The sequence below is a fragment of the Salarias fasciatus genome, chromosome 16 (genome assembly GCF_902148845.1).
Source record: "Salarias fasciatus chromosome 16, fSalaFa1.1, whole genome shotgun sequence".
Taxonomy (NCBI): domain Eukaryota; kingdom Metazoa; phylum Chordata; class Actinopteri; order Blenniiformes; family Blenniidae; genus Salarias; species Salarias fasciatus.
The window spans coordinates 25,138,148-25,162,990 of record NC_043760.1 but is presented as its reverse complement, the minus strand read 5'-3'; the positions used below and the strand labels follow the sequence as shown (position 1 = coordinate 25,162,990).

General features: G+C 41.1%; 1 protein-coding gene across 3 annotated transcripts; it reads left to right on the top strand.

Annotated features, from left to right (window-relative positions):
- The first annotated feature begins 7,211 nt into the window (after nucleotides 1-7,211).
- On the top strand, nucleotides 7,212-24,009 carry LOC115403167 (myb-like protein V). Of its 3 annotated transcripts, none has more exons than XM_030111982.1 (12): nucleotides 7,212-7,420; nucleotides 12,102-12,395; nucleotides 13,215-13,484; nucleotides 13,794-13,904; nucleotides 15,324-15,434; nucleotides 15,665-15,706; nucleotides 16,286-16,486; nucleotides 16,788-16,895; nucleotides 18,125-18,316; nucleotides 19,986-20,051; nucleotides 20,570-20,611; nucleotides 22,039-24,009. In XM_030111982.1, exons 1-12 carry the CDS (start codon nucleotides 7,372-7,374, stop codon nucleotides 22,572-22,574), a joined length of 2,022 nt encoding a protein of 673 aa, XP_029967842.1. In that variant the 5' UTR covers nucleotides 7,212-7,371; the 3' UTR covers nucleotides 22,575-24,009. The 3 variants fall into 3 exon arrangements, with proteins under 3 accessions (XP_029967842.1, XP_029967841.1, XP_029967843.1); XM_030111981.1 differs by having other exon boundaries at nucleotides 16,785-16,895; XM_030111983.1 differs by lacking the exon at nucleotides 20,570-20,611 and having other exon boundaries at nucleotides 16,785-16,895.
- Nucleotides 24,010-24,843: the final 834 nt, after the last annotated feature.

The window sequence follows — 24,843 nt, the reverse complement described above, 5'->3', positions numbered from 1 at the left end:
TGCACTTTTCTCCTCGGCTGGTATCTGCAAAGTCAGACTCCAGTGCTTTAATCACAGCAGCTGGTGTCACAGGAGGCAGCTCTCTGACCTATATGCGATTGCACAGCCCTGTCATGTCCTTGGAGTTCATACTCTGTTGCGCACTCCCCACAATACTCCAGCCCAGGTCAGTCTTTATGGCATATGGTTCGCTGTCAGCCCCTGTTATGACTTGACGTGGTGCTAGTGCTCTGGAGCAGTCATAGCCGATCAGTAATCCAACCCCACAATCCTTCAGTGGATGTATTTCATGGGCTATGGCTGCAAGGTGACTCCACTTGTTCGCAGTTTCATGCGTGGGAATATGTGCTCGTTCAAGAGGAATGAAGTTCCTGGAATAGGTGGGAGGTAGGTCGATGGTGATCTCTGATGAAAAGCCTCGAACCTTAAGTCCACTGACTCTCTGACTTTGTATGGTTGAGTCCTTTCCCATCATGGTGGAGAGTTTGAGTTTCACTGGCTCTCCTGCTGCCTGCAGTCTTTCGCACACCTCTTGATCGACAAATGTTTTGCTGCTTTGAGTGTCGAGTAAAGCGTAAGCTAAGATCTCTGGTCCAGTGGTGGTAGATGATGAGATCCAGACTGGGACTATCATTGACGTGCTGCCATCCTCACCTCCACTCACACTGCATGAGAGTGCGGAAGTGTTTCCATCACTGTTCTGAGCTGCTTGTGAAGATGGCTTCTCAACTGTTGGACGATCTTCGTGTAATGGAGTGGGATGACTCTTTTTACATTTGCTACACGTGGCTTTCTTTTGACAGTTCTTAGAGTTATGACTTTTTCTCAGGCATGCAAAGCAGAGAATGTTGTCTCTGACAAACTTTTGCTTTTCTTCTACTGTGATTGCCATCAGCTTTTGGCATTTATGTATGGAATGACCTCCTTCACAATACATACATTTCACTGGACTTGAGCTCTGTGAGCTTGCATTCTCATTCTTGGGCTTGGTGGAATCTTTAAGCCTGGTTTCATAGTTCGTGTCTGGTTTGACTGTGGTACTTGGAATCTCTGAAGTGTACACACTGGTGGCGAAGGTGTTTGCCTTTGGACGTTTTGGTTCTCGTACTAGCTTTTCTTCAGTGGGCTTCAGGGCATACAATGAAGAGACTGGGTTGCACGCTATACGTGCTTCCTTTGAGATGAAGGAAGTAAACTCCTTAAAGCTGGGGTAGTCTTTGGCCTGATCTAGCTGCTCAGTAACATAGCGACTCCATCTTGAAGTTACCCAATCAGGGAGTTTCACTAACATTTTGTGATTTTCTTCGCAGTCATTGAGCACCTGCAGACCTTTGACATGAGGCATAGCACTGTCACATGCTTGTAGGAAGTCACTGTATTCTCTGAGCTTCACGTACTCCTTTGAACCAATCTTGGGCCATCCATTAAGCTTCTCTCTGTATGCTCGCTGTACAACGAAGGAGTGACCATATCTGGCATTCAACTTCTCCCATGCCTGCTGATAGGCCTCTTCATCTGTTCTATAGAAGTTACCTTCCAGAAGTGACCTTGCCTCTCCAGCAACATACTTTTGTAGGTAGAACAGCTTGTCGGCAGGATTGAGGCAGCGTCGATCGATGAGAGCTTTGAAGCTATTGCTCCACTGTATGAACTTTAGTGGATCGCCGGAGAATACACCAGGTTCTGGAAGTGGGAGTTGGGTGAGTACAACTGAATCATTCAGAGCTTGCAGTACGGATGTTTCACTTTTTGGAGCTTCTTGACTTCCTTTGCAGGATCCTGCAGGACACAGACCCGTCACACTGTTGCATGCAGAGCCTCTTTTACTATTTTCCTTTGACTCTTCATCTGTGTACACTTTAAGCTTGGCTTCCATTACCTCAAGATCCCTTTGTTGTTCAAGTCGTTTTAACTCTTGACGCTGTGCATTGATTGAATTTTCTTTTTCGAATTCAACCTTTTTTGCTGCTAACTGAGCAGCTATCTCTGTTCTCATGGCTGCTAGGCCTGCTGACTCTGAAGCTGGCTTGGAAATGCTGGCAACAGAAAATTTGGAAGCTGCTGAACCATATATGGACTTAGCATAATCTTTATCAAGAAGCAAATGCAGCCTTGGCCTTTCAGCATCTGCATCAAAGTCCTCACCTGCTTCAGAGAGACGTACTCTCATTAACTGTGTTAAATCTCCTGTCACCGCTGAGCATGCATCAATCTTTTGTTTCACTTCCTGAGATGGAGTTGTTTTTTCACGTAGATTGCTGTATTCTACTTTGGCTACAGCCTCAAGCTTTTGTAGAGACTCCATCATTTCACACAGGTCATGCTCAGAGCACTCCTTTTTTAGACTTACACGAACATTTTTAACATGTGCCTTCCATTTCTCATATGCTGAGTAAAACTTCTTTTCTTTATGAGCTATTTGCTGCTCGGTCAACTCTAGCATCTTTAGTGTCAGATGTTTCTCACGTGAGGATTTTCTTGCCTCAGGTGCAGCTGCACCTTCCTCATGAGGCCTAAGCTCAATGTCTGACTCTTTTAACACTTGTGATTCTTCTTGTAAGTTACTTTGACAATGACATTTTTTTTTTTAATTACCACTTTTTTAGAAATGAAACAACACATAAATAAACATCAACTGTGCAAAAGTGTACACTCTATGACAACACTTCAAAAATGCACATTTCAAAACCTTAGGTAAGTATGTTGTACACACAGTGACTTTTAAATCTTTATGAAACACTTAAACGTGGGTCACTTTAACTTATCATGAGACCATCCATCAATTTCTGAGAAAGCAACTTTTTTTTTTTTTTTTTTAATACTGTAAGATCTGACCTTGAGGCAGTAAACTTCACTTTAGAAGCTGAAGTTCACTGCAGGCGATGAAGCAGTGCAGCACGCTGAGTCTTGAAGTCCACGGACGAGAGGCGATGAAGCGGTGTAGCACGCTGAGTCTTGAAGTCCACGGATGAGAGGCGATGAAGCAGTGCAGCACGCTGAGTCTTGAAGTCCACGGACGAGAGGCGATGAAGCAGTGTAGCACGCTGAGTCTTGAAGTCCACGGACGAGAGGCGATGAAGCGGTGCAGCACGCTGAGTCTTGAAGTCCACGGACGAGAGGCGATGAAGCAGTGTGGCACGCCGAGTCTCTCTACAGTCTCTGTAGTCAATCAAATACACTTCATTCAAAACAATATTCCTATGTGACATTTCAATCTAACATCTCAAGTTGGAAACGCACATTAGTAACAGAATCAAATCAGTTCAAGCTTTTCATGTAACATAAAAAACATACTTCCTAAAACAGTCTTTACAGTGGCGCATGTGTGAATGAACATATCACAGATTAACTGATTCATATATAAAAATCAAACGCAAACGGACTATTCTTATGCAAATTCACACCACAAATCACTCTAATCACTGAACAAAAGTTACAAACAGAGAAACTTTACCGTGTGCGCCCTTGACCAGTTGAAGAGTTAAATAAAATAAACTTCTCTTTTGCTCTTTTCTCTCTATCTTCTGTGTCTGTGTCACTCGTGTTTCTCTCATGTCTCTTTACTTCCTGTTTCCCATTCAGCGCTAGGTCCACCTAGTGGTCAACAGGGGAACTAATGACCAGACATAAATGCATTTATGGTTTCATTTACACTTGTTTCTTTTGAATTCTCTTGTGTACCTTTTGTCACTGTTTGTTTCAGTGGAGCGGAGTGCGTGGATGGAGGTAACTGGGTTGCAGGCAACTTCAGCGAGGAAGGAGGCAAAATCACTGAAGCTGGGAAATTCACCACCCTCCATTAAAGTCTTTGTTACCTGCCTGTTCCATCTCACATTTATCCAGTCCGGTAGTTTGTGCAACAGCTTTTGATTTTCTTCGCTGTTGTCCAGTATTTGCAATCCCTTTACATGTGGCATAGCGAGCACACATGCATTAACAAAATCTGCAAAAGCCCGTAGTCCTTCAGCATCTCTGGGCTGTACCTTAGGCCAGTTTGAGAGCGTTTCTCTAAACGCCATCTGTATCACAAATGGCTGGCCGTACCTTTGATTTAGTTTGTCCCACGCATCGTTATAAGCCTCTTCATCATTTCTAAAGAAAGTCCCTTCGAGGCATTTGCGAGCTGGACCTGTTACATATTTTTTCAAATAGTACAGTTTATCCGCAGCTGAGATGTCCTTTCGATTGATCAATGCCACAAATGTAGATTTCCATTCAATAAAGTTTAATGGCTCACCATTAAACACTGTTGGCTCTGGTGTTGGGAGTCTGTTCATTCGAATGCTATCTTGCTTGTGCAAGCTGAGTGACACTGGAGGTAGCTGTTTGCACAGGATCGAATGTGTGTGCTGGTGTGGGCTGCTGAGGTGTGGTGTATAAGCTCACCTGTTCACCTTTCATTGACTGTACATCACCAGCCTGTGATAACTCTCTGTTAAATAATTCGAACCTGGCTCCAGCTTCATTTCCTTCTGTGCTTTCAGGCGTTCCAACTCTGATGTTTGAGCTGCGATTTGTTTTCTGTGCTCCTCTTCTAGAGCCCTTATCTTTTCTTGTTGCGTTTGCTGTTCTATTGTGATCGCATATTCAGCCTCTTTCGCTGCAAGTTCTGCCGCTGCATCCGCTCGTCTAGTTGTGAGTTGTGAAGTTAAGACTCCACGGTGCGATTTGATGTTGCATTTGAGCCATATATAGATCGGGCGTAGTCGTGCTCCAAAAGTCCTCGTAAATGAATTCTTTCACGTCCTGCATCGAAGTCCTCAACACGACTTACTCTCTCCAGAATTATTTTCACAATTTCATGAGTCACAGCATCACATGCATCAACTCTTCTCCTGATGTCATTTGGAGGTGCTATTTGGCTTCTCATCTCTGAATACAAGGAGCATTTCACTTAGTATGACAAAAAGTCCTTTTGGACAACATCGTCTACCCTAACTTTAAAGGTGCTGTAGGCAGGATTCTGCATCTCCGCCATCTTGCTTAGGGTTATCTAAGCAAGATGGCGATTTGACCCATCCAAGATGGCAATTTGAAACCCAGCACAGCCAATCCTGTCCTGTTTTCTCTGACATCACGCCCTTACGCAAGTTAAGCCACTCCCACAAGAACGTGCGACGAACGCCCCTCGACCAATCACGGTTAGAGCCTCATGGGCTCTTCTGATTGGTCAAAGATACCTGGAGCTGTCGAGATTCCTTTTCAGCTCAGAACAGAGACAGATGGAAACACTGCGCCCTCGCGGTAGTGCAATTATGCTACACTCCTAAAGGATTATCAATGGATACTCTAACATTTAATCCAAAGAAAACAGAAAAATTAGCATTGACTAGCAAAATCCTGCCTACAGCACCTTAAGTCTTGAATTTCTTGTTGTAAACTTGTGATCTGTTCGTTTATCTCCATGAGACTGATGCAGCTTGTAAATTGTCCATCTTGAGCTTTTAACTGTGGTCCTTCTGCCATCTGCTGGATGTTGCGGGTATAGCCGTTGAACCTTGAGACCGCATTGTTCAGCAACATGGTAGCCGTCCGGTTCTCGCTTATGGGTGGCCGTTTGTGCCATACATCGCCTGGTACAAAACGCCGTTAAGAACGGCGCTTTTGACGCTGAGCGCCGCCAGGCGATTCAAAACTGAGTGAGGAACTCTTTTCCATATACTATGTTTTATTGTCCACATGACGTTTGATATATTAAATGTATTAAAATATATTTCTTCCTTTCTAATCAATTTTTCAAAACTGAAATGTTTAAAAATAATTAAAAAAATACTTTTGATCAGGGGTGAGCTTAATGAGGAGACTTAGGGGGTGGAAAATGTTCAAAAAATTACTTATCTGACATGTTTTCAGAGCAGCTAAAGTTTGCGAATAGTCAGAACAGGACAAAAGGATTGTAAATGTTCCCACAGGGATTTTTTTACCTTTGAAACAGTTAGACCACATTTTCAAAATGTATGTAGAATCAAGTTCCTTCATCGAAAATGTTTTAACTCTCGTAAATACAATAAATAAATCCCGCCCTTGTGATAGAAAAAAAAAACCCACAAAAGGGTCTTGTGTAAACAAAGAAATCTTGAAGGGTTGAACCTATATTTCTTTCCTTCTCTCCCTCTGTTTTGTAATAACAGATTGTAATAATACCTACAAATTGTGCAATAAATTATCTTTTTGACCCAGGCTTGTGACTTCGGAATTGAGAGGAATACATGAAGCCCACTGGTGTGACGATCCAGGAAAAGCAGTGTTCCTCTCTGACAGCAACCTGCTTGGTGGCTCCCCAGATGTTATGGTGTCCAATGACTGCATCATTGAGATAAAATGTCCCTATGCAGCCAGAAATAACATGTTTATAAGTTAAATAATTATCTTTGCCTTTGTACCAGTTAAACTGTTGTTTTATTTTGTGTGATTTATTATTAAAAATATAAGCAGTAACAAAATAAAACAAATTATGTCATAATAAATTAAGCGGGAGCCACATAACCAGTGTGAAGATTTGTGTTTAAGTAGTTCAGCATCCCTGACACTTACTGCCAAATGAATATTCAAATACTTCTTCTAATCATGCGTTCAGATATTATTTGAAAAAATTGAATTGTACTGAGAATGTAATGTTGTAACAGACAAACACAGACCTTAAAGAGAGAATCTCTTATTTATTTTAAAACATTTCAGTTTTGAAAAATTGATTAGAAAGGAAAAAATATATTTTAATACATTTAATATATCAAACGTCAAGTGGACAATAAAACATATATGGAAAAAAGTTCCTCACTCAGTTTTAAAGCGCCTGGTGGCGTTCGGCGTTTGAGACGCCGGAAGGCGTTTCAAAATAAAAGCGCCGGGCGGCGCTCGGTGTTAAAACCGCCGTTCTTAACGGCGTTTTGTACCAGGCGATGTATGGCACAAACGGCCACCCATACTCGCTGGACCTCCAGCTTGGGTGAGTTTACTGCGGCTGGAGTCGAGCTCTTACTGTAGCGTCCCCAGTTGACAAATAAAGGTTGTTCTCTGTTTCCAGATTGAGTCCACTACCTCCAAGCAGTTCTTGATCTTATTTTGAAAGTCCAGCGGTGCACAGACCGGAAGCCCAGGTGTCTCACCTGTTCAAACTGAAAGGACGTGAGTGCATGGGGAGGTCTGGCAGCTTCTCGTTTCTTTCTTTCTTTCATTTTTCCTTTTTTTTTTAGCTCCATTGTGCAGCATTAGCTGCTGTCAGAAGTGTTTTGCTGCCAGTCCGGACTTGTTCAGACGGCAGCTAGTGATCGCAGTTCGAGTTATTTGTCGTTTAAAGTGGCAGAAAGTGAAAGTAAGTCGGAATTTATCTTTCTCTGGAGAGACTGTGGAGATTCACCTGCTTCTGGGAAAATGGTTCGCGGACATTTCCTGGCTGTTTTCGTCTCTTTGCTTCATTTAGGTGAGTTTGTTCGTGGATTATTGTTGTTCTATGAAACTAGTTGAGTTGGGTAAAGTCGGCTAGATATTCACAGATTAGTTGGCAAGATATTCACAGATTCGGACTTCCGGCATCAGTAACTCAAGAGATATAAGTTACAAAAACATAAACGATACCTCATTCAAATCGCTGTACGCTTGACTATGCACTACAAGACCAGTTTTATCAAAAGTCGCTGCCTTTAATGCTGCATATAGATAACATTGGTGTCAATATGAAGCCCGCTGTGTGAAGAACGCGCAGAGACCGTCTGCAAATAGCAAAACCGCTCCAACAGCGAAAAGAGACACGAGCCAAATATTCAATAACTTAACTCCTGTGTACTGTACTGTCACCAAAATCACTGGAACATCATTTGTCTCCTGCTGGTCATGCTACAGCAGTTAGTTTGAGATCAAATGAGAAAAAAAAAATCATAATGTGAATGGTTTACTGCTATTTTATTAGCAACAACAATAACTTCAGTCTTGTGTACTGTCGTGATGATGATGAGGATAATAATAATAATAATAATAATAATAATAATTAATAAGTTTTATTTATAGTGCACTTTATATTTGAAATCAAATCGCAAAGTGCTACAATGGGCACAGGGTTAAAATCAGCAATAATACATTACAGTACAGCATACAGTGAAAGCAACATTAGGGTTGGTATGCCTTTCTAAAAAAGAAGGTCTTGAGTCCTTTTTTAAAAGCTTCCACCGTCTGTGGGGCCCTAAGGTGGTCTGGGAGAGCGTTCCACAGACGGGGAGCTGCAGCTTCAAAGACCCTGTCACACATAGTTTTGAGCCGTGTCCTGGGCTGGACCAGACGGTGCAGTTGGCCTGACTGGGTCCTGGCGGAGGTGTGTGGTGTAAGCAGTTCAGGGAGGTATGTGGGGGCCGCACCGTGCAGACAGTGATGGGTGTGCAGGAGAATCTTGTACTCTATACGGGCCTGAATGGGAAGCCAGTGCAAAGTGTGAAGGATGGGAGTGATGTGCTCATGTTTCCGCACCCTCATCAGGACTCTAGCAGCGCTGTTCTGTACATACTGGAGCTTTTGCAAGCTCCTGCCAGAGATCCCGACAAGGAGTGTTTCACAATAGTCTACCCTGGAGGAAACAAAGGCGTGGACAAGCTTCTCTGCAGCAGGGAGGGAGAGGGAGGAACGTAGTCTGGAAATGTTACGGAGGTGGAAGAAGGAGGTTTTGCAAATGGAGGTGGGGGTCAAACTTGACCCCAAGGTTTGTGACAGAGGGAGAGAGGGGAATGGTGTGACCAAAGAATGAGACAGAGGTGAGAGGAGAGGAGCGGAGTTGATGAGGAGTACAGGTTTGAATGGCTTCCTTTTTTGAGCCATTAAGCTGCAGGAAGTTTTGACTCATCCACGCCCCTATATCCTCCAGGCAGGAGCTGAGGGTGGAGACAGAGGGGGCAGGAGAGCTGTTGGATGAAATTATGATATAGAGTTGTGTGACGTCAGCTTAGCAATGGAAGTTAATTCCATGCTTGCTGACGATACGACCAAGGGGAAGCATGTATATGGTTAAGAGGGAAGGACCGAGTACGGAGCCCTGGGGGACCCCACAAGTGACAGTGTGAGGCCAGGATTTTGCCTCCCCCAGAGCCACGTACTCCGTCCTGTCGGTGAGGTAGTAGTGAAACCAGTGAAGGGCAGGACCAGTGAGACCGATGTAATGCTGGAGGCGGTGAAGGAGGATGTTGTGGTTAACTGTATCAAACGCAGCAGAGAGGTGGAGGAGGATAAGGAGGGAAGTGGAACCAGAATCAGAGGCCATCATCAGGTCGTTTGTAACTCGAGTGCAGTCTCTGTACTGTGGGAGGGGCGGAAACCGGATTGAAATTTTTCATAGAGATTATTGTTTTTGAATGATGATGTAGCTAGGAGGAAACAACTTTTTCTAGGAGTTTGGAAATAAATGGAAGGTTTGAGATGAGGTCTGTAATTTGACAGGGGCTGAGGGTCTAGTGTGGGCTTTTTGAGAACAGGTTTTATAACGGCAGTTTTGAGTGTGGGTGGGAAAATTCCTTTTGCCAATGTGTGGTTGATGATTTTTGTTATGAGATGACTAATGGATTGATTGTGAACTTTGAGCAGAGGGGATGGGTGAGGGTCTAGGGGGCAGGTGGAGGGTTTGGATTTGCAGATGATTTCCTCGACCTCCTGCTGAGGGCGTGAAGTGTGATAACTGTTGTGTGATTGGTGTGGAAGGAATGTCAACGGAGGTGCTGTTTGAAGGTGAGAGAGATAAGCGGATGTCGTCAATTTTTGTGGTGAAGAAGTCGGTTGCAGTTTGTATCTGTGTGCTTGTAATAGGGAGTGATTTGCGGCTTGAGAATATGGCTGATTGTGGAAAAGATTTGTTTGGAATTACTTGGGCTATTGTTGATGAGGGCGGAGTAGTGATCTGACCTGGCCTTGGAGAGGGCTTCTGCATATGATCTGCGATGTTCCTGGTAAGCCAACTTATGCACCGTCAGGCCAGATTTTCTGTAGGCACGCTCCAGGACACGGCCGGATCTCTTCATCAGTCTCAACTCATGTGAACCATGGAGCAGAGTGGGAAAAGGTTTCTGTCTTTGTTTTTAGCGGGGCATGAATGTCCAGGATAGAGGTGAGAGATGAATTGTAGAAGTTCATTAAGTTACTGACAATTGAAAGTGAAGAGGGGGAAAGCTGTTGCAGATGAGAACAGAAGGAAGTGGAATCAATGTTTGTTATGTTTCTGAAGGTGACCTGCTGCCTGGGTTTAGTGAGAGATGATGTTTTGGGGACTCTGAAAGTGATAGCTGAGTGATCTGAAACACCAATGTCATAAACCTCGAGGTCTGTGAGTGGGAGGGAGTCGGTGATGACAAGGTCTAATGTGTGCCCCCTCCTGCGAGTGGGACTTGTTACGAGCTGTTGAAGATTGAGACAGTCCAAAACCTGTTTAAAATCAGCTGCTAGTCGGCAAGTGCTGGAGTCCATGTGGATGTTAAGATCACTGACAACAAGAATGTTAGAGTATGGTGTGCAAAGTGAGATTAGAAGCTCATAAATGTTGGTTGTGGTTAGGGGGGCAGTAAATGAGGACTACTATTACAGAAAAGGGATGAGTACATTTGAATACTAGGCTTTCAAAGGAGCTAGCACTTGGGACAGACAGGGGACAATACCATTTTGCTGCAAGAGAAAACAGCAAGGCCCCCACCACGGCCGGTTGTGCGGGCCTTATTTAGGTATTTATACCCTGGTGGACAAGCCTCATTGAGAGATGAGTGTTCCTCAGGCAGTGGCCAAGTCTCTGTGAGGCAGAGAATGTCTGTCTGTTTGTCCAAGATGTGTTTGTTAATGAGACCAGATTTCTTTGTCAGTGACTGCACGCTCAGTGTAGTGTCAGCAAAGTCACTGGAGCCTTCGTTTGACTTCTCCTGGTCATACTAAAACTCTTAGTTTGATATTAAATAAAAAATTGAATTTTAAGGATTTAAAAAAAAAAATATTTTATTAATATCAAATTCAGTAACTTCACGTTCATGCACTGTAGTGTCACAAAAATCACTGGAGCCATCAACTGGCTCATCCTGGTCATACTACAACTCTTGGTTTGATATTAAATTTAAAAATATTGAATTTTCAGGATTTTTCATTTTTTTAATAATATTTTATTGATATTAAAATTCAGGAACTTCACTCTCATGTACTGTAGTGTCACCAAAATCACTGGAGCCTTTTTTGCACTTTTTATGTCTATTTTTATTGAGTGCACTGTGTGAAGCACTTTGGTGCAGCAAAGCCATCTGTAAATGTGCTCTATAAATAAAGCTGACTTGACTTGACTTGACTTGAAGTTGACTTGAATGTTATTGCTAATTAAATAATAGTAAATCATTCACATAATGATTTTTTTTTTTTTTATCTCAAACAAACTGCTGTAGTATGGCTAGCAGGAGACAAATGATGGTTCCAGTGATTTTAGTGACAGTACAGCACACAGGAGTTAAGTTATTGAATATTTGGTCAGTGTCTCCTTTTGCTGTTGGAGCGGTTTTGCTATTTGCAGACGGTCCCTGCACGTTCTTCACACAGCCAGCTTCATATTGACACCAATGTTATTTCTGCAGCATGAAAGGCAGCAACTTTTGACAAAACTGGCCTTGTAGTACATAGTCAAGCGTACAGCGATTTAAATGAGGTATCGTTTATGTTTTTGTAACTTATATCTCTTGAGTTATTGATGCCGGAAGTCCGAATCTCTGAATATCTTGCCAGCTTCATCCCAATTTATAAAAAGCAGGTTCGGGCCTGTGACACATGAGTTAATATTTCATTGTGCTCAATAAAAAGGAGTTCCCTGTTGCAGTGACTGGATGACAAATGACCTTTGAATTATCTTTTATGATGATAAAACATAAAATCAAAACCATATTGCTACACATTGATCATCCCTGATAAGGCCTTTAAATGTTTTGTATTTGCTCTGTTAAAACACTGACCAGATTTATTTGGATTATATCAGAAGGCACAAGTATCTCTACCAAAGTGGAATCCTGTTGCTGAGGTCTGGACTGAAGACATGACCAAATCTGATCTTGATATTTGTTTTTTTGTTTTTTTTGTTTTGTTTTGTTTTTTTCTGTGCTTCCTGTGTTCAGCTGCTGCAGAGAATGTGAAATATGCCCTCCTGGGTCAGGCGGTCATTCTGAATCCAGAAATCAAGGCAACTGGTGCAAATAACATCCTGTGGAAACACAACAGGGACAAAGTGGTGGAGTTTAATGGAAACGAGCAGGAGGTATACCCACCATTTAAAGATAGGATCACACTGGACTGGCACACTGCAGAGCTGGAGATCACCGACCTCAGATATGAAGACAGTGGAGACTATGACCTGGAGGTGTTCGTGAACAAAGAATTCAAATTTTTCCCTTTCAAACTGGAGGTCGTTGGTAAGTGTTTTTCCTCTTTTCTTATTTCCGTGTTTTTTAACTATACACTTTAAAGTTACTCGTATATGTCTCTAAAGCAAACTTCACAAATGTCCATTCCCTCATTTATAGGCTGATAACAATAATCTACATGCAGCAAAGAAGAATAAGACTTCTCAGTAGGATTTACAGCTGTTTGTGATTTATTGTTTTACAATGAGGAACTACAGTGGATATTTGATAAGAACTCCAGATCTAACGAAATATATTGATCTTTGTTTTCAGGATCGGGTGTTTCCTCTATTAGATGAAACCAGGATTTATTACTGAAACACTTACACGGCAATGAAACCTGCAGCATGAATGTAGCTGAAATAAAGTGATCTGAAATTAAAAAAAATACCAGCACATATTTCTAAATTAGAAACAACAAGATTTAGAAATAGTGAATCTTTTGCAAACTGTATTGAGTAATATAATATATTTTATTGAATTTCTGTTTTTATTTTCATTGGATGGAGAATTTGAATGTCTTTTAAAAGTTCTGTTTCATGCTGATTTACTAGTTTCCTCCACCCACACAATTTAAACACAACTTGTAGCATTTATGTGTAAATGTTGCTGCTTGTTATAACATTTAAAGTGCTTTTGGCTTGGTGGTGAAGTGTATTGTTGGACTTGTTCATATGTCTTAAAGCTTAAGCTCCTTTGCATGGCGGCTGTTATATTTGTGTGTGAATGCAGCGAAACGTGTCTCGGAAAACAAGTTAAACTCAGTGAAGTGCATTAACCATATTTTTTGTTCTTTTTTTTTCTCACTATAATCTTGCACCTGTACAGGTAAAGTATCCAAACCTTCCATATCCTGTGAGATAGAAGACACCAGCTCTGATGAATCTGGAAACCGGGCCTCACTGAAATGCTCTGCAGAATCCAGCCGTTCTGAGTCCTTAATGAAGTTTGAATGGAGCTGGCGTGGCAGCATGCAGCCCGGCCCAAATTTAACAATCCCTCTGGGGGATGAGAATGATGAGGAAGAGTACAACTGTACTGTGAGCAACCCAATGTCCAGAGAGACGACGACTTTCTCTGCAAGGAACTGCTACTCTGGTAAGACTTCACTCTGAAAACCACTCCTTATAATATAGGATGTAGAGTTTTATCATTCCAGTAAATATATTTCCAGACAGCAGTTTGCAGAGATTTTTACAGAGATTAGTCACAGTGACACACGGTGAGACTGACAGCTGGATTAAAAATCTTTTTTAATGTGGTGTATGAAAAGAAATGGGAAGTTTATCTCTGCTGTATAATCAGTAATTATAATGAAATAAATGTCTCTCTTTCAAACAGTTTTTCTCCAATGTTGGTTTAATGCATGGAGATGTGTCTGACTTTGATTTTTGTGTTTCTGTGCAGAGACAAATTTAACTGGGATCATTGTCGGCTCTGTCATTGCTGTCATTGCTGTCATTGCTGTCCTTCTGCTGGTTTTGCGGCTATTCTGGAAACGAAGACAACGTCAACCAGGTAAAACATGTCGCTCAGAGAAGCAGATTTGAGGATAATATTGTCCAGGAACTGAAGACAACTGACCGATAGATATAGTCAAAGTTTATTGTTATTTAGTGATTTAGTTTCGCCATGATGACCAAACTGTGCTTTGACAACAATTATTATGTTCACAGGTTGTCTAAAGTTCATATTCAGCTACAAAGATGCTTTTAATTGGATAGGATGACAATGTATGGAGTGATTTCAGAACTGGAAATAAAAACAAACTTAAAAGCATTTCTGATTTTGTGACAGACAGCCACATCTAACTTGTTTCAGAAACAGTTCCCACATTTACAAAGGGTTTGAATACTTGGTGTTGTCTGAAGTTATAAATTAACACATAACTATAAAATATCTCAGACAATTATTGAAGGTGAAGGTCTGTCAATAAACAGATGAGATGAGTCACGGCCCGAACGCACTGGACGTGGAAGCGCCGCGCCCGGTAGCGCCGCGCACGGCGCTTCTGATCGCCTCCCATGTTAGCCTATCTGACCGGACGCACACAACGCGCAAGGGAGCGCCACACGCGCCACGGCTCGCGCTCTGAAGCGCGCCCGCTCCGCTTCGTTCTAATTTTCACGCGAGCGCGGGGAGCGCCATATGTCAAGCTGGATCAAGCAGATCGGACCAGACAGGAAGTCGGAAACAGAAAAGGCAAGAGAATCCGGTCAATTTTCAAAATAGAATAAAATAAATGACGATTAGTTACGGACGGTGTCGCTCGTCCGTCTATAATTTGTCACTTGGGTCTAATCACAAGAGAGATGGACACACAAACAGACATACGCACGTACGCACCCAATCAAACAAACACACACACACACACACACACACACACAGTGACAGACATTCACGTGATGCAGAAAAAAAGAGGACAGGAGGAGAAAAAGTCTCTCCACAGGTCACCAAAACACACACATCCATCCTGATAGAGCGAGACAGAGGAAACAAACGTGAAAACCGAGAGCAGACGGATCCAGCCGAGTGCAGTCGATGTGTGACCAGCCCGGAGAGCGCAGGCAGCAGATACGCCTCCAGTGCAAACAGCCAAGCGCCGGCGCGGAGATGCGTGCGGCGCCTCCGCTACGCTTCCGCGTCCAGTGCGTTCCCGGCGTCAGTTGACTATCCCAACACTTTGGACAATAAAACAATTTCTGTTACTTTTTAAGTTGACATCTCTGCTGTCTGGTTCCGATGATAGATAATGATTTGTGTTTCAGAAGAAAAAAGAAGTGACAGTGAATAAATCCCTTTAAATGGTTGGAAATGACACCTTTCAGTCTCCTGGTGAAGTCTGCTGAATTGTTTTTCTCAGTGTGCTGTGTATTCTGTGAAAATGTTATTTGTGATTTATCTCTCTTTTAATGCTTGTGATGATTTGCATTTCAGAACCAAAGAAAAGTGACGGTGAGCAAGAAACTTTACTGAATACACGGCGCACCTCTCAGTCTCCTCCGCAATCAGCAAGCTTTACTGAAGAGAACGACGACATAGAGCCAGGTAAGAACTTTGCAAGTGGTAAAGTCTGAATCTTTTTTCTCAGTGTACTGAGTATTCTGTGAAGATATTATTTTTGATTTTTCTGTTTTGTAATGGTTTTTTTTTTCCACTGACTGTGATATAATTTCATGACAACCAGCTTTTGAAAAAAAAAACATATATTCACTAAATATAATCATTTTTGTTGCACTGTGTGAAGCTTCTTTTTTCTGTTTTGTCTCTTCTTGCAGTTGATGTGAGGAAAAGGATACAAATCTTTGAACAGAAGATAGGTAATAATAATTTATTTTTTAGACATTACCAGATAAAGGTAAATCCTCAGTGTGTGACATATATGTACAGTATGTGTGTGTCTGTCTTTTTATCTGACTTTCTAATCTAATCTGTCTGTAACATTATAAAATCCAATATTGTGTATCTTTTATCCTAAAGGCTCGTAGATTCTGCTTGTTTTCCTCAGACTGCAGTGCATCTGAAAACTATCCACAGTGTTCGTCTTTTTCTACATTTTCTTATGACACAGCCTTAATTCAGAATGGATCTGATTCTTTTTTCCTCAAAATTTTACACACATAGGCTAATAACAAAATTAAGTTTGTTTGTTTTTTTCCCCCAAATGTATTAAGATAAGCAACAGCAATGAAGAAACACAAAAGTTTTCACAGCTTTGAGCTCAGGTGGCTCCAGTTTCCACTGATCATCCTTAAGGAGTTTCTCCAGCTTCACTGGAGTCCAGCTGTGGAGAATTCAGTCGGTTGGACTTGATTTGGAAAGACTCACAGCGTCTATATACTGGTTGACAGTTACAAGCAGTTTTTTTGCTAATATACATATGTTTTTCCTACTTTCAGATAAGCATGAGAATTCCACTCCTGCTAAACCTCCTGGTCTTGCTAAAGCTTTGTCTCCATTGAAATTGAACTTTTCCATCACATCTCAAGAGGGTGGCATCGATAAACAGAACAAAGAAAACAACTTGGATCAAGTCAGTGGAGAACTTCCACAAAACCCTGCTGGAGAGCCAAGCTTGGAGGAGAAAAACCAGTCAGACGGTATTATGAAGCACACAGCCTCCCCGAGTCCTGAACACAACAGAAAGAAAAAGCAGCTCACAGTTCAGAGACAGTAGACAGACAGACACACTTCCTTAGTGAAGGAATTGGTGTTTTCCTAACTTAACAATTAACATATAACCCTTACTATTGCAGACGGTGAAGGTCTTTCAATAAACTTCTGAGATAAATCAATTGACTATCCAAACACTTTGGACAATAAAACACTTTCTGTGACTTTTTTAAGTTGAGATCTCTCCTTTCTGGTACCGATGATCGATGATGATTTGTGTTTCAGAAGAAAACAGAAGTGATGTTGAACAAGAAACTTTCATTGGTGGAGTTTCCACCTCTCAGTCTCCTCCGCAATCACCAGACTGTGCTCAAGAGGATGACGACACAGAGCCAGGTAAGAACGTCACAAGTGGTCAAGTCTGCTGAATCTTTTTTCTCGGTGTACTGTGTTCTGTGAAAGAATTCTTTATGATTTATCTCTCTTTTAATGCTTTTTTTAACAGAATGTGATGTGATTTCACAACAAACAGCATTTGAAAAAACATACATTAGATTCACAAAAAAATATTTGTGATTTTTGTAATTATGTTTAAAGTTTCTTGCTCTGTTGTGTCACTTTTTACAGTTAATGTAAAGAAAATAGTAGAAACTTTGGAAAGGAATAAAAGTAATAATACTATTTTTATTGCATGAAACAATCCACATCAAAAGATAATAAAGATAAATCATCTTTACACAAATCTGATCATAATTAATCGTGATTAATTGCATAATTTGTGAACATGTAATCAACACACAAAATCTCCAATTTATCGTACAAAATGATTTATTCTATCTTTTAACTTAAGTAGTGCATGCATTTTAATTGTAAATAGTGTCACATCGAAAAACACTCAGACATGTGGGATTTGAACCATCCAACATTTGAAAGGTGAGATGCTGCTGGGAAATTTGACCTGCAGAGGTTCAGCTTATGCTTGAAGGCCATGAGTTGCTTCTGCTGGATTTGAATGTCTGACAGCCTGTACAGTTTGGATGAAGTGAGTCCGAGATGATCGCTTACAGTTTATAACACATGTCCATTTGTTGCTATAAGAAGCTTTAACTCACACACAGTCTTCACTGTGACCGGCTTCGTCGATGGTCAAAACCGTTTTTCCTTCCAGGAAACTAATTACTCGCATATCTGATCTATTTGTTATTAAATATATAATTTATGAACTTGTAATCAACATATTAAAAAACACCAATTCAGTGCACAGAAAACCTGTGTCTCTATAAGGTCCCTCTGCTGACAGTGCAGCCAGAGCACAAAGCAGTCATGAAGACAAAGGAGTTCTTAGGTTTTTATTTTTTAGAAATGTGTCAATATTTTGAGAAAATGTCTTTCATGTTGTCATTATGGGGTTTTGTATGCACAGTTTTGAGGACGTAAAATAACCCATTTTGGAATAAGACTGAACTGTGAAAACTTTATTATGGGCAAAAGAACGGGGAAACAGTGAAGCTCAGAGTAGCAAAGACCGTCGTGAAGAGTTATTTCTGCAAACTAGTTATAAGATGCTTCTAGTTATAAGCAATGTTTATGCTGATATGCTTATATTATTCCCACCACTGTTTCAGACACAGACATCAATTTTCCTCCTGGTAAACCACCTTGTAGTCCCAAACCTCCGTTTCCATCGGCACCTGACACACCTGATGAGGACGGCATCGATAAACACTGGGAAGACAACAACTTGGATCAAGTCAGTACAGAACCTCCACAAAACCCTGCTGGAGAGTCAAGCTTGGAGGACAAAAACCACTCAAATGGTATTATGAAGCACACAGCCTCCCCGAGTCCTGAACACAAACAGAAAGAAAAAGCAGCACACAGTTCAGAGACAACAGTCAGACAGACACACTTCCTCAGTCCAGGAATCAGAGGTTGCAGATCATCAAGAAAACACCTCTCAGCAGAGTGCCGTTCCCAAAGGGTGAAAACATGAAAACTCACTCTCTCATGAGCTTACTCACTCCCCAACTGTTGCAGATACAGCAGCTGTTGATCAGGCAGAAAAGGACAATACTGTGTATCAGTCAGTCAAAGACAGAGGTGGAAAGAGTAAATTGTTCTCAATTATAAGGCAGAAGAACTGCTGTTAGAAAAATACTGAAGAGGACAAAGTACTTTTAATTACTTTTTAACCAATGGATGTTTTATTGTGTCTCTAATAGCAGATATTTGATTCAATTCCCCTGATAAAATATCTACATTCAAAGAACATTTCTCAAACAAACAATGTTTAGAAAAAGTTACACTGAGACATTTTGTATTATAACCAAAAGTAGATGTGAAGCAGGATTTCAGTTTGTTAAAAGAATTTCAAACGTTTTTGAATCAGCACAGAACAGTTTCAACTTCTCCCAATGCGCTGACATGAACGGGCATATTTTGAACCTTTTGTTCAGTTTCAGCAGGAGCTGGTTTCTCAGTTAACAGACTATCCAGCTCCGTTTGGCTGTGAGGGCGAGACCAGCACAGCTAAAACCTGGTTCAGAGGAGTGTTCAGCTTGAGAGAGAGCTTCTTAATGTCTGAGAGGGAGAGCAGCAGCTCCATGGCGTCTGTGGCTCCAGCGAGATAACCATCAAGCTCACCTGGAGAAGACCTGATCTTCATCAGATGACTCTCTTTACTGATCCTCACTCTCACGCTCCGTCGTTTCAAGATGCTTTCTGATGGCTGCAGTTGCAAGTTGGAAACGGACCTTTGTTTAAATTTCAATGAATATTCCTGAACACAAACTTAAATGAGTTAATTCTGAAAAAGGGTTCTTTATTATGAAGGACAGACCATCAACAACTGACAGGCTATCAGGAGAGCCATGACTGAAATATAATCATTAATACATGGCTTCAAACATCGTGAGAAACAAACTTCAATTGGTAACCATGACTGCAGTGATGTGACTATTAAGAGGTCAGGGTGTAAACACATGGCACACACATAAGAACAATGGGTTCACTCCACAAGAGTCAGAGAAACAGGTTCTCAGTTCAATATTTTGAGGAAATGACGAAAACTGTCCAATGGTCATCGTTAAAGCTTGTTATTGGCAGATTTAGATTTGGAATGATGACAAAGACTGTGACTTCACAATGTTTTTTTCAGAGGTTGTGAAAGTTCATCTTCAGCTCCAAGGGTAGGTTTTAAGTAACAGAAGATGATGATGCATTGACTGATCTGAGAAATAGGAATCCTAAAAAAGCTGAAGTTTCACATCAAACCAGTTTTATAAGCAGTTCACACATTTACAAAGGCTTTAAACACTTGGTGTATTCCTAATTTATAAATTAACACATAACTATTAAATATCTCTCACAGTTATTAAACCTCGGAGATAAGTTGACTATCGCAACACATTGGACAGTAATATGATTTCTGTGAATTTTTAAGGTGAGATCTTTCCTTTCTGATATCGATGATGATTTGTGTTTCAGAAGGAGAAAGAAGTGACTTTGAAGAACTCCCTTTAAACGGTGGAAATGACACTATTCCGTCTCCTGGTAAAGTCTGCTGAATCGTTTTCTCAGTTTACTGTACATTCTATGAAAATATTTATAATTTATCACTCTTTTAATGCCTTTTTAAACAGAATGTAATATTATTTCACTGCAAACAGCAGTTGAAAAAGTGTAGATTCACTAAATTTGTCACGGATGCAGGTGGAAGGACCCAGGCGCAGGCAGCCAGGTTGAACAGAAACTCCTTTATTTCATGGACACGGGATGGCAGGGCAGGGTAGAGTGCAGGGTGCAGGCAGGGGAACAGGAACATGCAGACAGACCCACAACCAACCGACAAGGACAATTGAGAACAGCAGGGCTTAAGTAGGGGAAACACAGGTGTGGCACATTAGGGCGGTCAGGAGGCGGGCAGGAGAACATGAGGAGCAGACAAACACAATACAAGACCCGAGCGCCCCCACATGGCCGCAGGGGCTCAGGGTGTGACAAAATATTAATCATAATTTTTGTTACACTGTGTAAAGTGTCTTTTTTTGCTGTTGTGTCATTTCTTACAGGAAGTGTGAAGAAAATCACAAAACAAATTCAAAGTAGAATCGGTAATAATTAATTTTTTTTTTCCTTACATGAAATAATAAAACAATTGACATCACTAGATAATGAAGTTAAATCTGTTTGCGTGTGTGTGTGTGTGTGTGTGTGTGTGTGTGTGTGTGTGTGTTTGTCAATCAATTAAAAATGAACTTATTACTCACATATCTGATCTATTTGTGATTAAATATATAATTTATGAACTTGTAATCAACATATTAAAAAAACACCAATTCAGTGCACAGAAACGGTTTATTCTGAATCTTTAAATTAAAGTGGGGCATGTATTTTAATTGGAGACAGTTTAACGTGGAAAAGAACTCACAAATGTGGATTTTGCTCAGAAAAAGGCCAGCCTATTTGTCTTTTAAGACCAAAAACAATAATTAAATTATTTAATTATCTGGAGAGAAACAAAAGTGCAACACCAAGGCATCTTATATCATAAAAATCACCGTATTCCACTGAGATGTTAATACTTGAACCTTCAACAACATTCCAGTCTGCTGAGACACAGATCAATATTCCTCCTTTCCAGTCATCCAGCTGCTGAGACACATCAGTCTGTCCACACTGTTGAGCAGAGCTGCTCTCTTTTTCTGAATGATGAGGAAACACAGTGGAAACAGTCCAGTGGTGGAGCCGCTGACTCTGATATTTACACTGTACAGAGTAATGGACTTTCATCCATATCAACTCTGGATTGTGGTCTGAAGCGGTCCAGAGGGGATTCTGCCTCATCCTCTGTGTTTGAAGGAGACATCCTGTGATCCTTGAGAAGTTTCTCCAGCTTCACTGGAGTCCAGCTGTGGAGAATTCAGCTGGTTGGACTTGATTTGGAAAGACTCACAGCGTCTCTATAAGGTCCCTCTGCTGACAGTGCAGCCAGAGCACGAAGCAGTCATGAAGACAAAGGAGTTCTTAGGTTTTTATTTTTTTATGAATTTGTCACTATTTTGAGAAAATTTATCCACGTTGTCATTGTGAGATTTTGCATGCAGAAGTTTTATGACATAACATTATCCATTTTGGAATAAGGCTGTGAACTGTGAAGACTTTAGTGATGCTCTGTGTCCCTTTTCCTCGTCTCAAGGTCATCATTTACCTTCAGAGTTTGTTATTCACTGTTATTTTTCTCACTAAATTAGCAACCATTCTCAAAAACAGAGAAAGACAAAAAAGTGCACTTTTAATCTAAATAGTCTATTAGTCTAATAGCATACACAGTTTTGAGGACGTAAAATGATCCATTTTGGAATAAGACCGTGAATTGTGAAAACTTGTGACATTATGGGTAAGGGAACGGGGGAACAGTGAAGCTCAGAGTAGCGTGGACCGTCATGAAGAGTTATTTCTGCTAACCAGTTATAAGAAGCTTATAGTAATAAGCAATGTTTATGCTAATATGCTTCTATTTTTCCCACCACTGTTTCAGATAAAGATATCAGTTCACCTCCTGCTAAACCACCTCGTACTCCTAAACCGCCGTCTCCACCACCAACAGACCCTTCAAACACACCTGATGAGGATGGCATCAATAAACACAAGGAAGACAACAACTTGGATCAAGTCAGTGCAGAACTTCCACGAAGCACTGCTGGAGAGTCGAGCTTGGAGGAAGGAAAACATCAGACGGAGGTTCTCCAAGGGTCAAAACCTGAAATCCCTCATATGTTTCAGTTCCCCAATGTTCCAGATGCAGCAGCTGCTAATCAGGCAGAAAAGGACAACACTGTGTCTAACAGTCAGTCAACCAGCGACAGCGAGGCAAGTGACACAAAAGAGGAACCTGCTGGTCAACAAGAGGACCAGGTCCCTGTAAATCCAACACCTGGAGACACCAAAGACTCAGAGATGAGTCTGGCTGCTGATGGAGTCGGAGAATCTCCAACAGAGACGCAAACTTCAGGACAGATAGAAGATGAACCCGACCCAGAGAACAGCAAACAAGAAGAGAAAAAAAAGCACTGAAGACGATCAAGAAGAAAATCAGCTGCCTGGGAGTCAACGAAGCTCAAGACAAGGAAGCCACGACTCTTTAAAATCAGCTGGTTCCTCTACTGATGAAGCTGACGAACAAGACAAAGTCAGTTCCAGGAGTAACAGTCAGTCCAAGATTAACTCTGAAGAGACTGGAGGAGATGAAGATGAAAGACAAAATCAACAGAGACGTTGATGCCAGTGAACATGAGGATAGTGCAAACTCAGATTAGAACGCAGAAACATCTGACTTATACACAGACAAAACAATGGAGTCACCCGATTCAACTAAAGAGTCACACACTCCTCAACACACAGCTGAAGATCCAGCAGAAGGACAACAATTCAATCAGCATGAGGGAGAAACCAAGTGAATGAGTGTGAAAGACAAGGTGTGAAGGTTTGAAAATCAAAAAAAGCACCAAAGAGTCCAGAGTCGGAGAGTCCCATGAGATCAAATCAAGAGAACCGAGACACTGACATCTCCCACAATGCCCTGATGTCTAACATGGAGCCTCAGATCAGAAACAAAGGACAAGATTACCAAAGCGTCACTTCCAGCCACAGCTGGTAAAAAGTAAAAACTGAAGTGCACTGCAGTCCTGAAGGAGGGACAGACATTAAAGCTTCAAAAGGACAAAGGAGAAAAGAAACCTCCTCAGCCTCACAGGGTTTTCTTCCAGAGAACAGAGGAGAGCCTTCTGTATTTTCGGTTTAATTTTTACTCTTTTCATTCTTCTTTTAATGTGTTTTATTAGCTAATATATATTTCGTATTACTGATACGACACTGTGTAATTGATGATGAAAATCTTTAAATTTAAAGTTTTTCTTTTTAACCTTAAGCTATGGAAAATGCACTGCAGTATAGATAACTACTAACGTTCCGTGAGCCTGTAACAAGTTTGCATTATTAATGTATCTCAAAAATGAAAGATTTATCCATCTAGTTTTGTTATTTAGATTAATATAAAAATGATAGAGCATTGATTCCTCTGAATTTAAAACAAAAATAAAATGAAATCAGAGCATTTTATGTTGCTTCATATGTGATTTAGCTGTTGTTGATATAAATGTTTAGAAAAAAGCTGTTTTACTAACTTCATTTCTTGTTTGAATCAAATATGTCATTTCATATGCCGGCATTTGTAACCAAAACATTTTAATATAGACAATTATTATTGAACTAACTGAATATTGTTTAGTTTGTTTTAGATTCATTTGCACTGATCTGTAAAGAAAAACCAAGCAAGTGCAATTTGTTGACCTTGTGTTTTTGTTTTTTTTAGATGGTTCTGACTTCTTCTTTTTTTCACTTTTTGATACTATAACAGTTTATCAAAGCCTGATGCTCAATCGTGGGGATTCTTTTTATTAAAGAAAAAAAAAAGCTTTTGCTCATGTTGGAATTAAATAAATCAGTTTATTGAAAACAGAAACTGTAATGGTGATTAATTGCCAGTAGGGGGCAGTGTTTATCAGACTTTACCTTCCACAAGTGGCCTGCTTTTTTTCCAGCTGTAATGTGAAAAATCATTTCTTTTAGAGAGTTTAGCACTAGGATGGTTGAAGGACTTTCACTTTTTTTCTTTTTTTTTTTTCTTTTTTTTTAATAAAAGCAGAGCTTTAACAAACAGCATAAAAGTACAGCATTGAAAGGTTCGGCTGACAAGATTATATTGCTGAGCAAGGCTGTTCAGACGTGGCGGTGCCTTGAGTTCAGCGCACGCTGGTGATGAGGGGGCGTGCAAATGCAACATCAACTGAAGTCTAACAGAAATACAACTTCGACCCAATCAGTCACTTTTCTTTATGGGATGCAGAGCCGAGAGGTTAACTGCAGCAAACCGGCGCTACGAGAGCGAGAGAGAGAGAGAGAGAGGGAGTCGCAATCAAGCCAACTAAGCCGTGAAGCCGTTCGACGGCACCAGAGGCAGGTTCACACACTGCTGGTGTGGATTTCTTCGGGGGCGCTGGTCAGGCCGTGCGAGAGAAGCCATTCATGATTAGTTTAACCTCCGAGTCACCGAGGCGTCTGTGATCTGCTACCAGCTGACCCGCCGGCTCAGTGCACGAGCGTGCACGGGCCGCGAGCGAGCGCTATCAGATTTCTGTGGCCGAACAGCCGAAGCCAGAGGTGTGTCAGAGTCTTCATTTGGGTCTGCTGTCAATCACACGCGAAGAGAGTCACACCTCGTTTCTTTGGGATGTTTGTTGCAGCAGAAGAGATTTTTTAGTTGGTTTTTTTTCAGTATTTTGAA

Excerpts from the sequence above, each read along its gene's own strand:
- LOC115403167 (XM_030111981.1), top strand. The coding sequence starts at position 7,372 with ATGGTTCGCGGACATTTCCTGGCTGTTTTCGTCTCTTTGCTTCATTTA. Across the intron at positions 15,435-15,664 it reads GAACGACGACATAGAGCCAG|TTGATGTGAGGAAAAGGATA; the intron begins GTAAGAACTTTG and ends CTCTTCTTGCAG. Across the intron at positions 20,612-22,038 it reads ACAAATTCAAAGTAGAATCG|ATAAAGATATCAGTTCACCT; the intron begins GTAATAATTAAT and ends CCACTGTTTCAG.